Consider the following 17,077-nt stretch of genomic DNA (forward strand, 5'->3'; position numbering starts at 1 on the left):
GGAGAGATTGAGAGCTTCTGGGCTACTTCTTCTTATGGTGCTATCTTCTATCAAAGGTTAGCAACCATCTTGGCGAACAAACTGCGTTCTTGTTTAATCAGAGCAGTTGTGCGCTGCTCTTTCCTGTTCACTTCTTGATGTTGTCTAACCATGATATTCTTTTTCTTCCTCTGATGTGACCTCACGTGGACTATTATGTACAGCTCTGTTCTCTTTTTTTCCCCCAAGGCAACATAGGTACAGTGGAGAGAGTGTAATAGACTACAAGCACTAGCAAACAGGAGAGAGAGAAGTGATGGGTTATATGATAGACTTACTTCTGTAAAGGTCATACAGAACCAGTAGATGGAATTTGTCATTTTATGGAGAGTGGGAAGAGGACGAGAGGGCATTTATGGAAGTTGAGAATGAATGCAGTAAAGAAAGGGTGAGAGCTAGGTTTTTCTCTCATAGAGAAGTGTATGGTGGGGGAATAATGGCTTGCCTTTGGAGGTGGTGAATGTAGATAGTGTCAATGAATTCAAGAGAAGACAAGTGATATGCATCTTCCCTCAAGTCTCTGACTCTCTTGAGGTCTCCAGGAATAATAAATCTGGACAAAAGTTTGAGCATAATTTGAGGGATAGCATCAGGACAACAAGCCTTGCTGGTGTTAAATCTTGAACGAAAGGTTTAAATTGTCATAAAACATTTCATTCAGGATTTAACTGGGATACAAATAAATTTTCCTAAAGAAGTACTTGTATATAGGTATAAATGAAATTGTAAATAACGTATTAGTCCTTGTTTTGTAAATTCCTCTTTTTTGCTATATTGTTAACTGTCTTATGTATAACCAAAAGAATCAGATTTTTGCAAGAATTATATTAGAACAGGAAAGGTTAGATTGAAGTTCACATTGAAATAATCGGCTTAAAGACATAACCCGAGGTCCAAGGTGCACGCAAGACATCCACGAGGAGAAGATAGTACCGAGTGCAATGGACTTAGGTGCCGAGCGGAATCAGTAATGTGGAGGTATAAGAAGCATAGCGGCATGGGCTTCAGGCTCCTTTTTCTCTTCATCTCCCTTTGGCTTTCGGGTACTGGTAGAAGTGGCATGAGCAGTCGGGAAGGACGATGGTCAGCAGCGGCTAAGCGACGGTCCAGCTAGACAGACAGCAAGAAGTTTCATGTCAAATCACGAGAACCTGTTACATCCTGAATGAAGATCCTTTAAAAGGAAACAATTCATTTAGGATTTAACAAGTCAGAAAAATCAGCTGAAGAAAAAAAAACCTGTATTCAAGCAGAAGAAATAAAGTACTAACTGTAAATAGAATTACCTCCTTTTAGTAGAATTGTAATACTATGTAGAGAATTGTGTACAAATTAATGATTCCATGTAAAAGAAATATTAAGTTAAATTTGTGTCCTATTAAGCTGTCTCAAATAACGTAAGTCGACAGACAGGTCATGAGTAACAGTGCAAAGATCGCGTCTGAAATGCACGTATTGGTCGTAATGCCGGAGGCTACAGCATATGCTGAAAATAACGTCTCGGATGGAGAGAATGCAAGGGGGACACCATCGAGAAGCCCCAAGGCGTTACAGCTGCAACAAGCTGGGACATATAGCCAGAAACTGTTTCATCAGACAAGGCAAAACAAATAGAAATTTCTCAGAGGCTAAGTCTCATGTTTGCAGCAAGCAAGAAGAGGGGGAGGATTAGAGACAACCTTGAGATGACGGTTGAAGGAAGGGTATGTGGAAGAAAACTTAGGGCATTAATTGACACTGGTTCACAGGCTTCGATCATATCAGAATACTGTTTCAGGGAATTAGAGCCCTATGTAAAAGGGAGGATAAAGTTTCTGAGAGAGCCCATTAAACTTTTGGGAATATCCTCCTCAACTACCCAAGCTACGAGGTCTGTAAGACTGAAGATCAACCTACCTGCATTTCACATGTGTGTTTGGTACAAGATTTTAATTTTGCCAAAATACTCTTCCCCTCATCTAGGATTAATCTTGGGAAATGATTTCCTATCTAAGTACAGTTTCTCCTGTAATTATGCTAGTAGGGAAGTTTGCTTCAAAAGAAAAAAAAAATTTATAGAGCTTGGAAGGGGGATCACAAGCACAGAAAAGAGGAGGTACTTATATGCATGGAAAACACCAGAAAGAGAGAAGGCCAAGACCAACCGAGGGAGACGGTGTGCATAGAGAGTTCACGAATTCAGAACAGAGTGATGCCTTTTCAACATTGGTCTCAAAGAACCCTGATATATTGCACCATGCAGAAGAAAGGAGACAATCAGATGAAGGTGTTGCAGACAGGCATGTGTGTGAAACAAGTGAGAATATACTGGTGATTAACTATGCTGGTATCTGGCAGGGTGTAAGTCAACTCCAGAGAACTGAACGAAGTATAAAAAAGAAGTTTCTCTGATGAGACAGAAAACTTTTTTTTTCTTAAAGGGGGGGAACCTTTGTTACATCCTGAATGAAGATCCTTTAAAAGGAAATAATTCATTCAGGATTTAACAAGTCAGAAAAATCAGCTGAAGAAAAAAAAACTTGTATTCGAGCAGAAGAAATAAAGTACTAACTGTAAATAGAATTAGAATTACCTCCTTTTAGTAGAATTGTAATACTGTGTAGAGAATTGTGTACAAATTAATGATTCCATGTAAAAGAAATATTAGGCTAAATTTGTGTCCTATTAAGCTGTCTCAAATAATGTAAGTCAACAGACAGGTCATGAGTAACAGTGCAAAGGGCGCATCTGAAACGCACGTATTGGTCGTAATGCCGGAGACTACAGCGTAGGCCAAAAATAATGTAAGTGCACTTTCCTCGAAGACAGCACCTAACAGCAATAGGGAGAGTAGGGATCATCTTAAGGACATTAAAACTAAGGGTCGTGCGAAAAAAAAGGATACAGCAAAAAAAGGACGCTACAACACAGAATATAAGGCAATGTGCGCCATATTGCGAGGCTTTTTGTTCCGTTTTCATCTCGAGGATTCTTGACCGGTGATCGGAGAAAGGACAAGCCAGGGTTCTATGATGTTGGACAGCAAGCCGTTTTCCTGATTATGCTGAACAAGATTCCACACGGAGCTGTATGCGAATCATCAGCCTATGCAGAAATTGAGCCAGCCGCTGGATGTCCCATCAGAAAGGAGCAGAGATAGCCCTCAGTCACAGAAGAAATGGTTTGAGTCCGGCAGCAGTAAAAAGGACGACGTAGCCAAAGGCCAGGCGTCGAGATAGCCAATCGAAGGATGACCAGAACAACACGTGGTAGTTAATAGACCTTTGGAAAGAACTGGGTGATGTGGAGATCTTTGTTATATGTTATGGAAGTGGTAGAAGATTGAAAGTTATGTTTGATTAAGTAATGTGGACAATCCTTTAGAGAACTTGGATAAGATTTTGTATTTGAGACAGCAAAATTCTGTTGGACAAGGAATTGTCAGGAACGAATCTAATTGTATGTGACTGAAGTAATGTGTATTTTGTTTAGTAGATAACCTTAACTGAGAAAGCAACAAGTTGTATAGTATGTACTCTATGAATAGCATGCATGAGAGAATCTTAATTTAGTGTAATATTGTCATTGCTTTCTATTGTTCTGTGTGATTAACAATGTGATCTGTCTAGGTGAACATGATTAATTTAGAATTGTGAGAATTATCTTGGCATGAGATTTAACTTAGCAAGAGATTTAGAAGTTTTAGTAATTTGATTCAATTTAGTTGTAATTGTCATTTAGTTCCAATAAACATGTTTTATTGCATATGCCTGAGTCATGCCTGAATTCGAGATATCAAATTACCACTTATAAAATAGAACCATGGCGGGAGAAATTTTAGATATATATGTTTTAAGTAATAGATCATTGGGGGACTCTGTAACCCCTAGAGAGCACGTCTCCTGGGTGGCGGATAGGGGAGCCCACAGTGTGTGTATATATATGGTGGGGTGGTCCAAATATACTGAATATGGACTCGTGGACCAACAGGGTCGTAAGGGGCAATCATCTTGATTGTAATGGAAGCAGCACTCCCATGGACCCCTAGCTGGATCTATCCTCTCTTTCTTCTACTTTGAGGAAGATCCACTTACTTTAATCTTTCCTATAAGGCCTTATCAGCCAACTCTTCTTATTTTATGACCCTTATGCTATTAGAGTACTCGAGGGCAATGGGGTCTTTTCACTTCTGGCCTTACAACTATGCCCTCTCTATAAACCTTACTATAATTCTTCTATAATCTACTCTTTCCCCTTCAATATACCCTATTCCTCCTATGGGTTTAAATTCGGAAGAAGGCTAGTTCAGAAGCCTTAAGGTAGCAGCCCTACCACTGAACTATTCCATCGTCAGGCTAGTTCCCTGACATGGAGAACATAATCCTACTTGTAAGCTGACAGAAAAAGATAATCGGATTGAATCTATGGAAAACGACCCTGGAATGGAAAAGGTAAAACAAAAATGGAAACGACAAAATATAATACACATAGCAAACTGGAATGTAAGAGGAATAGCATATAAAGAAATAGAATTAGACCAGTTATTAAATGAAAGAAACTTTAAAATAGCAGTAATCACTGAAACAAAAAAGAAATTTAAAGGAACTATGAGAACTGAAAATTTTAATGTGATATACAGTGGAGTCGACAGAGACCAAAGAGCACAAGCAGGAGTCATGATTTGGATTCATAACTCCCTTTCAAAACAGTTAAAACATTATAAATTACGGAATGAAAGAATAATAGAAGCTAGAATAAAAATAGATAGAGGCTATTTAACAATAATTGGTTTATATGCCCCAGAAGAAGGAAGAGAACAGGATAATATTGATTTTTATAATCAGCAACAAAACATATATAATAAAATAAATAAAAATGATTACATAATTTTAGCAGGAGACTTAAATGCAAGAATTGGAAACATGAAAATTAATAATAATATAGGAATACATGGAGAACACACTCTAAACAGAAATGGTAAAAACTTGATCGACTTTGTAGTTTATAATAACCTAAAAATAATGAATTCCTTCTATAAACATAAAGACATACATAAATATACTTGGGCAGCAAGAGGATGGAAATCAATATTAGATTACTTCATATTAAATGAAAAGACATCAAAATTTTCACTAGATATTAGAGTTCACAGAGGATATGAAATAAGCAGGGACCACTTCCTTGTTAAAATAAAATTAAGATTACCACCTAAATGGCTACAAGTAACAAGAACAGAAAGAAAAATTGAAACATTTGTTTATAAAACTATTCTACTGAATGACACAAATGTACAATGGCTATATGAACAAAGAATTAACCAATATCTAGATAAAATAAAACAAAATGAAGAAATAGAAATAGAATGGCTTAATATAAAAACGATACTAAATGCAGCAGCAAATGAAAGCTTAGGAAAGACCAAAAAATTCAATAAAAGAAAAAAACTGAAGATCTGGGATCATACAATCAAAGAAATAATCAAAAAGAAGCCTAAACAAATGGTTAAGCAGTAAAAGATGAAATAGAATATAAAAGAATAAGAGCCATAGCTAAAAGAGAAGTCAGAAAAAGATATGGAGAATCATGGAATAAATTTGTTTCTAATTTAGAACATGATTTATATAAAATAAGACCCAATGTATATACGATTTTGAAACACATAAATGCAGATACCAAAGAAAACATAAAATTAAACACTGAATTGAAATTAGAAGAATTTCTAAATTACTACACAGAACTGTGGACAGACAAATATTTTAAAAAAGACAACTGGCAAACAATTAACGAAAATGAAAAGGAAATAACTGAAAAAGAATTAGAAATCAGCCTGAAAGAAACAAGAAACGGAAAATCACCTGGAGAAGATAAGCTAGGTTCAGAACTATATAAAAACGCAGGAAGATTCAAAGAAAGACTCTTATTATTCTTAAATAAAATTTACTCAATTGAAACCCCCCCCCCCCCAATAGAATGGAAAAAAGCAATTGTGATTCCTATCTTTAAGAAAGGTAATAGAGATGACCCTAAAAACTATAGAGGTATCAGTATACTAAATTCCTGTTACAAAATATATACCAGAATCTTAAATAACAAACTAATGAAATATTCCGAAAACTTTATTCTAGAGGTACAGAATGGATTTAGAAAAGGACGATCATGTATAGACTCAGCCTTTTGCCTAAAATTAATAATAGAGAAAAGAAGAGAATATAATTTAGAAACACATATTGCATTTATTGACTTTGAAAAAGCATTTGATAAAGTTAAAAGAAACATATTATTTAACATATTAAAAGAAAGACAAATACCAAATAATATCCTAAAAGCTATCACAAGTATATATGAAATTAATCAAATACAAATAAGATTAAATCACGAGCTATCATATACGAGAGAGATAAGCCGACAGGGATGTCCCCTCTCAGCAACTCTTTTTAATATCTACTTAAATGAAATAATAATAAAATGGAATAAAAATTTACATCAAGGAATTAGATGTCATTTTCTCCTACAGTTAACTTAAACACTCTCCTCTTTGCCGACAACCAAATAATAATTCAAAATTCTGAAGATAACTTACAGGAAGCTATTTTAGATCTAAATGAGATATCCAAAGATTATGGTATGATAATATCAACAGAAAAATCAAAAACTATGGCCTTTAAAGGACAAGATCCAAAAAAGAAAAAGAACTAAAATAGTAATAGATAACAAGATCTTAGAACAGGTGAATTCATTTAACTACCTAGGATGTATGATCACATATGAAAATGAAAAAGATATAAACGTAAAAATTGCAAAATATTTAAAAATAACAGATGTAATTAACTCTATATTTAAACCAAATCTAGTTCAAAAACAAACCAGGCTAAAAGTATACGATACATTAGCCCTACCGGTCTTAATGTATGGAAGCGAAATCTGGACAATAAAACAAAAAGACAAAGATTAACAACAGCAGAAATGAAGTTCAAGAAAAACTGCAAAGTATACCCTATTTGATCACAAAAGAAACAAAGATATTATGAAAGAATTAAACCAAGAACCAGTAATAGAAAAAATTAAAAAATATAAACATAAATGGATGGAACACGTTCAAAGAATGAAAACAGAAAGATTACCAAAACAAGCCTTAAAGTACAAGCCAATAGGAAAAAGAAAATCAGGACGTCCTCTTAAACGATTCAATGATGACTTCTAAGGCCGGAACAGGCCACGCTAGGCCTAAATCCTTGATATGCATGATGATGATGATAGATCATTGGTCATGACTGCATAGTACCGATATCTATTTAAGTGTGTGTTAGAATTTATGCCAGTGAATCTAGGAATATTTCTCTGAACTTGAATAAAATTCCTGTTATAGGATGGCGCAGTATAAATATAAATTTGCCAGTATCTGAAAAGGAAATATCCCTAGGTGGAATCTAGTTAGGCTACACACAAGAAAAGGTAATAGAGCTTAATGAAGTATATAAAAAAAGAAATTATAGAGAGAAACAACAATATAACATATAACAACGACATAACAAACCTGTCCAGGCAGAGCAGTCTCGCCCACACCGGCAAGAGGGTGATTCGTGAACGTAGTCACCAGAGGGTCATATCCGAAGACAACAGACCATAGAATGAGGTAACAAGCCACATGCTCACAAAGGACTGATCGGAAGAAGATACCGCACGAACCAGATGGTCGGTAATGTAAAATCTTTCTGGTTCCATTGTATTCTGAACTAAGCTGAAGTGCAGAAAGGTGCTGATATATTATGTGATAGGACTTGATAATTAGTAACAGGAATCTAGTGCTTAACCTATTGATAAATTACTGCAACTCTACAAGTGTATAGTAGTAGAGTTTGACATTGAATTGAATTGTTGAGGTATGCCTTTGTCTGTTAGCCTTAGATGAATGAGATAATTGCTAGCGTAATTGTGCTACATGAGTAGAAGCAGGACAACTTAAATTTGATATTGTCTCATAACGTGATGTATTGATTGTAGTTCTATTTTGTCTAGTTAATAATTATTACGTGCAATTCAGTTTAGTTAAGTGAACCTTTGATAAATGTACATCGAGCTAAAGAATGAATAAACATTCATGTTTTCTTTACCTTATAAAGTTGCTTGATCTCTAAAAGCAATGCACCACTCACTAAAATCAGAACCTGTACGAATTCAAATGCGGGAGATTGGCTACGACTGCATGTAGAATAAGTTTGTTAAGGATTTGTAATTGGGATTGCTATTTGCTAGATTTTAGAATCATAAAGTAGTCTGTGTGTTAACTCCATGACAAGGAGATCTCTCTTGTATAGGAAATAAGATGGCGCAGTTTTATCAAACAAATTTTTCTTAATTCTGAAAGGGAGTTATTCCGGATTTTGCATTGAAAGAGGCTCGACTCTAGCCCGAGACAGACTCTTTATCTGCTGAGCTTTGCACTCATAACCAACCGAAGGGATAGGATTTAGCTAAGGCAGATTATAGTAGCAGAGGGGTCAAGGATAGATAAATTACTGTGTTTGTAGGTACTTCTAACTATTTTCGAATGGAGTTGAGTAAGGGAGAGGAATTCTAGCATACCTTGAAACACTTAAACACAAGAAAACAAACAATAATAGCGAAAACTAACACTGGTATCTATTCAGAATTCTATTGATTTCTTTCTGATGAAAGGCTAAGGGAAGAATAGAATAAAGCTATTCTCAATAGGAAATGATTTGCCATGATTATCTATGCAAGAACTGGAGGAGAAGAATGATGCCAGCTGAAATTACAATACTACATGGTAACATCACAATTTATGTTAAGCCCATTACAATGGGCTTAACATAAATTGTTCATGATTAATTTTAAGTTTTACTGTAATGTAATGTTCCCTATGCTGTAGTCCTGAAGATGACTGCATAAAGAACATATAACATTATAAATATAAAGAACAAGGATAGAAATAAATGGTTCATTCATAAACATACCAATGAGCATATCAACTTACCTTAATTAACCTGGCTAAACCAAAGTCAGCAATTTTAACAATATTATTTTCTCCAACTAAAATATTTCGGGCAGCAAGATCTCTGTGGATGTAATTTTGTGACTCAAGGTATGCCATTCCTGCTGCAATTTGAGCAGCCATATCTATAAGTTGTGGCAACTTCAGAGAACGTCCTCTACCTAAAAAAGAAAAGAAAAACTTAGATGAACACAGAGATCGTAGCTAAAGCAGTGATGATTTTTTTAAAGTATTCTTCCTAAGTTGCTATAAATTACTTAATATGCATGTAAAGAATAAAGGCTTATTGGCACCATCTAGAAGGTAATTGATAAAGATACTGTTCTACTGTTGGTTAGGAATGAGCTAACTAAAAGAAGAACAGTGTTCAGGTCATTTTGGCAGTTTTAAGAGAAAGAGAAATCATTTATAGAAGAGGTGGCATTGGATTTTTCAATTATTAGGAAGAGGAGAAGAATCTGAGACAATTGGAAGGTAACTCATTAGAAGAGACTATTTTTTAAATGCATACTCTCATCATTACACCAAGCAGCAGGCAAAAGAAGAGATGGAATGAAGTGCAGTGTAGCAAGCAGTAAGTTGGGGGAATACAAAAAAAACGAATAAAATAAATTAAATAATATAAAAAATTCTAAATAATAATATTTTTATTAACATCTCTTAATTTTATTGAAAATAAAATTAAGAGATTATTAATTGCTGATGTGAATCACATAGAATAAACAATACTACAGAACTAAGTTTATTTTCTATCAACAATTTTCTTCCAAATTATCTGGTATTCGTCATGCCTTCAATATCGTCAGATTTTATATTTTGGTCTACTACAGCATAGTTCCCTGCATCTATCCATCTAGATTTTGCTCTTCCTATGAGTCTTTTTCTGGCCATCTGAGCATCAAACAGTTGTTTTGCTACTTTATTCTCCCATTCTGTTAAGTAACAATACCATCTTTGATTAGCCTTTGCTCACATATTCTTGAACGTAAATAGTCACTTTCTTTTTGTAATGTCTTAATTTTTTAATATGATCCTGCCAATTCAAATAGCTGATTTACAACTTAAATATGGACTGTGTATAGCTGTATATAAAAACTTCTCTAGTTTTTCTCATAATCCTTATGTCAGTTGTCTTTAATCAACTATTTAATTTGTAACCCGACACATTCATATCTATTAGTCAAAGCTAGTTGAAATACTGCCTTTTATATGCTAATTTTAATGTTTTGATTAATTTCTGTCTTATTTCATATAAATTTATTCAAGCTGGCTCCCCATGATACAAACTTTGCTTATTCTATTACCTATTTCCATATTTAATTTGCTATCTCCAATAATAATTGTATTTTAAATGGCTGAAATATTTTATTTGTTCTAAAAATCATCTGTAGAGATGCAATTAATATTTTCTAGTTTAATGCTTATATTCATAGTTTTTGTCTTTTTTTTTTTCTTTTTGTATTGTTTACTTTCATACCAAATTTGTTACTGTAGTTACTTGATTTGGTTAGAGTTGTGAAAAAATCAGATTTATTTAGGAGTATATTATCATTTGCATAAAGAGCTAAGTTGAATATTTACAATTTTGATATTAGGTTTAATGCTACTGCCCTTCATAATTTGACCTGTATAGATGATGAAAAAAAGCAGTGATAGTGCATACTGCTCTTATACTGGATTTTCCACTGAACCATCTGTCAGGACCTCCAATTCAAATTGAACATAATTTGAATTGGAGGTCACATTATGTTCAATTTGAATATAACTGTGTACTGCTATATATATAATATCTCATTTACTACATATAATTGTAGCATTTACAAATGAACCATGACAGTATGCTTCTCTCTCCCCTCCATCAGAAGAATATGTATCAAAATTTTAGATCTAAAATTTTGATACAGATTTTTCTGATATTTCCATGATTTCTCAACTATTTATCTTAAATAGGTTTGAAATTAAATTCAAAAATAAATTTTTTTTTAAAATTAAAGCAAATATCTGATTCCTGACAAATGAGTCTAACACAGCTTATTCTCCAGCTTTCTCTTCCACAATTTTTCTTAGCCTCTTTTCAAGTATGCTTATATAAATCTCACCTTAAACACTCAGCAGGCTAATTACTCTAGTTTTTGCATTCAGTTTTATCTCCCTTATAGGTACTATGAGAGCTCCACTCTAGTTATCTGGAATTCAACCTTCTGAATTATGCAGCGTAGCCAGTGTGAACATTTATACCTCCGTATTTGAGTTCCTGGTCAAATATGATCTTTTAACCAGTCTTCTTTTGTTTAACTTCTTTTACAACAGGGATTAGCTTTCTTACATATTTCTTCTTTTTCTCAACTGCATCTTTTTAACTTCTTGAGTCTGTGATGAAATTTTGATGGTTTTTATTTCATTTTATTTATTTTTATCCATGCCAACAACTACAAGTACGTGGTTCCTGGTTGAATAAATTAATGTTTTCTTTGGATTGTGACAATGAATTTCAAAGGTTTATTTCTCATTTTCAATTTTTTTTTTGTTTTGTTTCTAGTAATATTTGTTCATGTGAATATGCAATTTACTTCTGAAAGCTGTTCAACTTTGATTATTTTTAAAACTTTTCTATGTATTTTCTTTTCAATGTGATACTTTTTATCCTGCACAAAACTAAATATTGATTACTTCTCATTTCAAATCCCTTGTATATTTTTGTATCCTTTGCCATCAGCAATAAGATAGCCATAGTTGTTTAACATTTATACCACAGTAAAACTTTTCCTTTATCAGCAGAAATGGATTGTGAAAAAGTTCTCTGTAGATAATAAGCCTTAAACACTACTAGAATTCCCTGATCCATCGGTTGGATCAATGAAGTAGTGTTTGGAGGGAAAAACATGGCCTTGAACTTGGTGAAGATCGCCAATATAAGACAGATGACCTGGAGCATTATCTAGAATTAATAAAAATTTAAAGTCTACTACATTTTTTTCACACAATAGCTTTCCATTTCACTCGCATAATAACAGTTCATTAAGGCATCCACAAACAATTTCTGAGTCATCCACGACTTCTTATATCTCCGCTAATGAACTGGAAGACCATGCTTCCTAATGTTTTTGAAGGCTCATGGATTCTCACTGTGCCATATCACAAATGGTTTCAGTTTATATCTAGCCGCATTACCCCCTAACAGAATCATAATACGGTCTTTAAGAGCTTTGAAACCAGGCATAGATTTAGCTTTTTGTGGATGAATTGTCAGCTCAGGCATTTTTTTCCAAAACAAGGTGGTCTCATCCATATTAAATATTTGCTATGGCAAATAATTTTCCTCCATAATAATTTTATCCAATTTCTCCACAAACTGGCAGCCTTCTCATCGGAACTTGCAGATTCACCATATATTTTCACATTATGCAGTGCAAAACACTGCTTGAATCTCATGAACCAACCAGAAGAAGCATTGAATTCGTAGTCGTAATCGGGTCCTGCTTTCTCCTTCAACATGTTGAAGAGATTTAGTGCCTTAGCGGTTATGGTCATAGTGCTAAGAGGCAATTGCTTTTGGTTCAGGTCCTCTATGCATGATGGAAGTAGCTTTTCCAATCACTGATAGGACCTTGTCATTGCTTCGTCACTATCGTTGAACTTGCTTTCATTTCAAGATCAATTGCTCGCCTCTTTTTCTGTGATTCTTCACAAGGTTTTTTTAATTGAGTGTGTAGGGGCCATGTTGCACAAAATATTGCGAAATATTTAACGATAAATACACAAATAACATATTTTTCAAACATAGAATCAACAGAGGAACTGTTGAAGCCAAGTGCCGATTCCCGAGGGAGGTTGTCACTGCATTGTTGCTAAATAAAAACCTTTTTACTTTACGCTTGCTTGCATCTTGTTTGAAAGTAGAGTCAAAAATGTTATTTATTCCATTATGGGATCATGAACGTAACTCAAATGGATGTAAGTCGAGGGATGACTGTATATTCACCTTATTATTTAGAAGTATCTCACCTCTTTTGGTTTTTTTTTTTTCATTTTGGTAACATCGGTTATGTGCACATGGTATTCCTTTGCTAGACCAATCTATTTTCTAGTGATGTGTGCTAAGTTAAGAGTGCCTATTCAATCATGTTCAGTTTTGAATTCTTCCAGTAGTTGACTCGCCAATAAATTTTCCTATTTCCTTGTCAAAAAAAAATCTAGAAATCTTGTTTAACTTAGTAACGTTCCCAAATTGCATAACATCTAATTGTGTTGTTGTACCATTATATTTTGTGTGAAGTTTAAGCCAATACAGAAATCAATTTGATCATCTGTTCCAAATTGTTAGCAGAGTCCTCTTTCAATCAGATGGATACATTGCGATGTGATGCAAAATACTAGGTAATGTATTACATTATCAGGCATGGAAAGGTGAGGATCAGACATAGGTCAGAACTCATCCTGGTTATCTAGTTTTAACAATTAAGCTACCTACAGAATAAACTGGGCATAGTTATTCATTATGCAAAAACTTACAGTAATGAAAGGAATATGTTCTTCATAGTATAGAATGATAGAATTTTTTTTAGTTATAATAAGTTTGTTATAGAAAATTCTCTGTAAATAGTACTGATGCTATAAACTATGGCCTTTCCAAAAGTCGATGGCAGAGCCAGTTCACTTAATGGTGGCACTAAAGTAAACGTGGCAGTATTATTAAATACATTAATTCTGAATTGTTTTTAAAAAATAACTATATAATTACTTAAATGAGAGGAAAGAGAATGAAAATGAATCAATGCAAAAATAAAAAATAAATAAAATAATAATTTACAAAGTTATAAAAATCTGTTAAGTACAGTATTCTCTTTAGCATCAAAGGATTTTATTTATTTCATTGCAAATTTAATTAATTACTTACCCTGCAAGTATTCCAACAAACTTCCATTTTTCATAAGTTCTGTAATAATATATATAGGTTCTTCTAAGGTACACACAGCATATAACTGGACTAGCTTTGGGTGTCTGAGTTTCTTCATTATTTGTGCCTCTGCCAAGAAATCTTTTGGATCCATGGTTCCTATAAAATTTATTACTACATTAAATGCCATTCTTTCCCTCAAGCACAAAAATGAATAGAAACATCAAAAAACGTGCACAGCTGAATAAATATTAAAACACGTATATAGATCAGATCACATCCAAAGATTCTGAAAGCCCTTCATACTTCCATTCAATACTCAGTACAGGGGGTCCTCGACATGTGTTGTTTCGACTTTACGGCAGTAATTCCATAAATAATTTTAAAAATAAATTTTGACTTGAAGCAGCGCGACATAACATTCAAACGTCGCAGGCGAACTTGTTTGTTAGCACGGCGGAAGAATATGCCATTACGCGCCGTTTGTTTGGGAGAGGTGGCATCGCTTGCTCTCTCACTCTTGTGTTTGTTTTTTTTGCGACTTTTTACCCTTCAAAAATGTAAGGCAGACTCTTCTGATGGCAGTGTGTCGAAGAAAAGGAAAGCCATTACATTAAAAGTGAAATTAGACATTATTAAAAGGGAGAAATGACAACGAACTTAAGTCATACCACAGTCGGGACGTTTTTTTTTTTTTTTATTACAGTTTCATTTTTGTCATTTTTCTGTACTATACAGTAATTATGTTCTCCCTTTCATTTTTCTGTGGCCTAGTTCTGTTTCTTGATATATACGTATGACTTTAGGGTATTTTAGGTTAGGTAAGTAACTTAGGCTATGGTAATTCCGACTTGCATCGAAAAATCGCCTTACGTTGGTCCGTAGGAACGGATCTCCGACATAACTCTAGGACCCCCTGTATTTTACTGTTATACAGTAATACATACAACACATACATGGAGGGGGGGGGGGATTCTTAGGGAATCTAAAAGTGTATTACAAGTCACAATATCACAAAACAAGTTACCCAAAAGAATAATGTAATAAGACTAAAATATTATGGTGTTCCAAAAAGCAGAAAATGTTGGTTATGAGATCTGATTTGGATGGTGAAGTATATATTGGTGATCACTAGGCCTCCAAGTGGTGACGATGTTGGTTACTGATGTCTTCCATCATTATTCTTAAGAGATGTGAGATAAGGTCAAAGTAGGAGAGGCTGATTATCACCTACCTTTTTTGAAATAGATTGAACAGAAGCTTGCTTCCATGCTGTCAAGGTGGATGCCAAAGGAGTATGATAGCATGGGAGCAAGTTTGTGTTCAACCAGGAGATTTCTTGTATATAAGCATTTTTATGATTTGGTGAAAGACTTATGAAAACCTCTGAAGTAAGCTTGGCACTGTGTGTGTGGGGTGGGTATTAACTGCTATGATCATTTAGGAATCAGAGGAGAATGATGATGCCAAAACGTCATCCATATCTTCAAGTAATGCTGAAGTGTTGGATGCATGAATAAAAAGAAATTATACAGAATAACCTTGATGAGGGACCAGATGGTCAGCTACTGTTGAGCAGGTTGAGTGTTTTCTGTATTTGGCCCTTCAAAGCTAAATTCAGGTCTATTAATCTTTTTATTATTACTATTTTTTTTTTTTTTCATACAGCTGTTGAAGAACCAAAGCTTAGTGGCCAGGAGATTTGGGATCAAATGGAGGAAGAAGGGTTTTTATTCCAACAAGGATTACTTTAGTTATGTAATCACAGCAGCTGTTTGAATCAGCAGAGCAGAAACAATACTTAGTAGTAGTAGTAAATTGCATAGCTATATCCTGCTGTGACAATACCTCCATTTCCTTTTGTCAATGCTAATATTTTCTGCATAAGTTAAAAACCATAGGTGATGATATATACTTGTTGAGCACCTATTTGTGTTTCAAATCAGTCTTTGATAATGGAGAACCTACACTAATGAAGTGTGATTATTATTATACAGGCTTCCAATTAATCTAGAATTTCCATCTTCCTAAGGATTCTCCTGGACATTCTGTAATTAATATAGTTAAATGCTTTTGTATGTGAAACTAATGGAACATTAAATTCATTCATATGTCTCAAATTGATGAATCATTAAGTCTTCCTGGACAAATGAGAGGAGATCTCCAACATAGCCTTTTAAGAGGGATACAGAGATGTGACTGGAGCTTCTTACCTTCATGTGATGCACCAAAGTAGAAACTATCTACTTGGATACTGAACCAGTGAGGTTTAGCTAGCAGGACTTAGTCAACCATTTTTTTTTTTTTTTTTTTTTTTTTTTTTTTTTTTTTTTTTTACATCTGAACCACACATGAAAGGTCCCAAGATCATAGCATATTAGTGGCATGTGTGGGCAAGAGAGTAAAAAGAAAGGGGAGGCTACTGATTTATTTACTTTTTTGAAAAGGTGAAAGTTGTATTCTTTGGGGAAGGTAGAAAGAACAGAGATACTATAAATTAAAGATGCCAAGAAATTATATTCTTGGTTTAATCCTTTATCCAAGTGTAAGCAAACAAAGTTTGCAACTGAAGTAACTTCAGGACAGGGCAACTCATATATAGAAGCTGATGACTTCACATTACTTGCCTTAATATCCCATAATGTAAAGCACATATCCTTAGACATGTATAATACTATACATGTCTAAGGATATGTGCTAGGGGCGCTACCCAGACCGGTTTCGACCTTCATTGAGGTCTTATCAGTGGGAGCCAGACCCAGAAGTGATCCATGCATTATGGGAAGGCTCACTACCCTTCCCATAATACATAGCATTTTACATGTCTAAGGATGTGCTTTGCATTATCGGATACTAAGGCAAGTAATGTAGAGTTTGCGTCTGAAGTAACTTCAGGAAAGTTACTTCAGATGCAAACTTTGTTTGCTTACACTTGGATAAAGGATAAAATCAAGAATATAATTTCTTGGTATCTTTAATTTATGGCTGCAGCCATGTTCGGTCACTAGAGCAAGGATTCTGGTTTCTGTTCCCCTCTCCTCTCACTGTAGGGAACTTAGACCCTCCCCTATTCAAGGATACAGCAGTAAAACTGTTCCACAGGCTGGCCACTGGATGGTACATGGGACCATGGGACCAGTTAGTAACAA

The 17,077-nt window shown here is 34.4% G+C and overlaps 1 protein-coding gene across 1 annotated transcript in view; it reads right to left on the bottom strand.

Moving 5' to 3' along the window:
* Nucleotides 1–17,077, bottom strand: part of LOC150107357 (tyrosine-protein kinase Src42A-like) — a 254,034-nt gene that overhangs the window by 14,373 nt on the left and 222,584 nt on the right. Inside the window, exons 5-6 of the mRNA XM_090391222.1 lie at nucleotides 13,929–14,087; nucleotides 9,014–9,192 (exon numbers count right to left, since the gene is read on the bottom strand). Of these exons, the coding sequence (XP_090247348.1) occupies nucleotides 9,014–9,192; nucleotides 13,929–14,087 (338 nt within the window). The remainder of the gene's footprint in view (nucleotides 1–9,013; nucleotides 9,193–13,928; nucleotides 14,088–17,077) is intronic.

Source organism: Typopeltis vanoorti, chromosome 4 (genome assembly GCF_054136105.1).
Source record: "Typopeltis vanoorti isolate ZY-2024b chromosome 4, IOZ_Tvanoo_1.0, whole genome shotgun sequence".
NCBI lineage: Eukaryota > Metazoa > Arthropoda > Arachnida > Uropygi > Thelyphonidae > Typopeltis > Typopeltis vanoorti.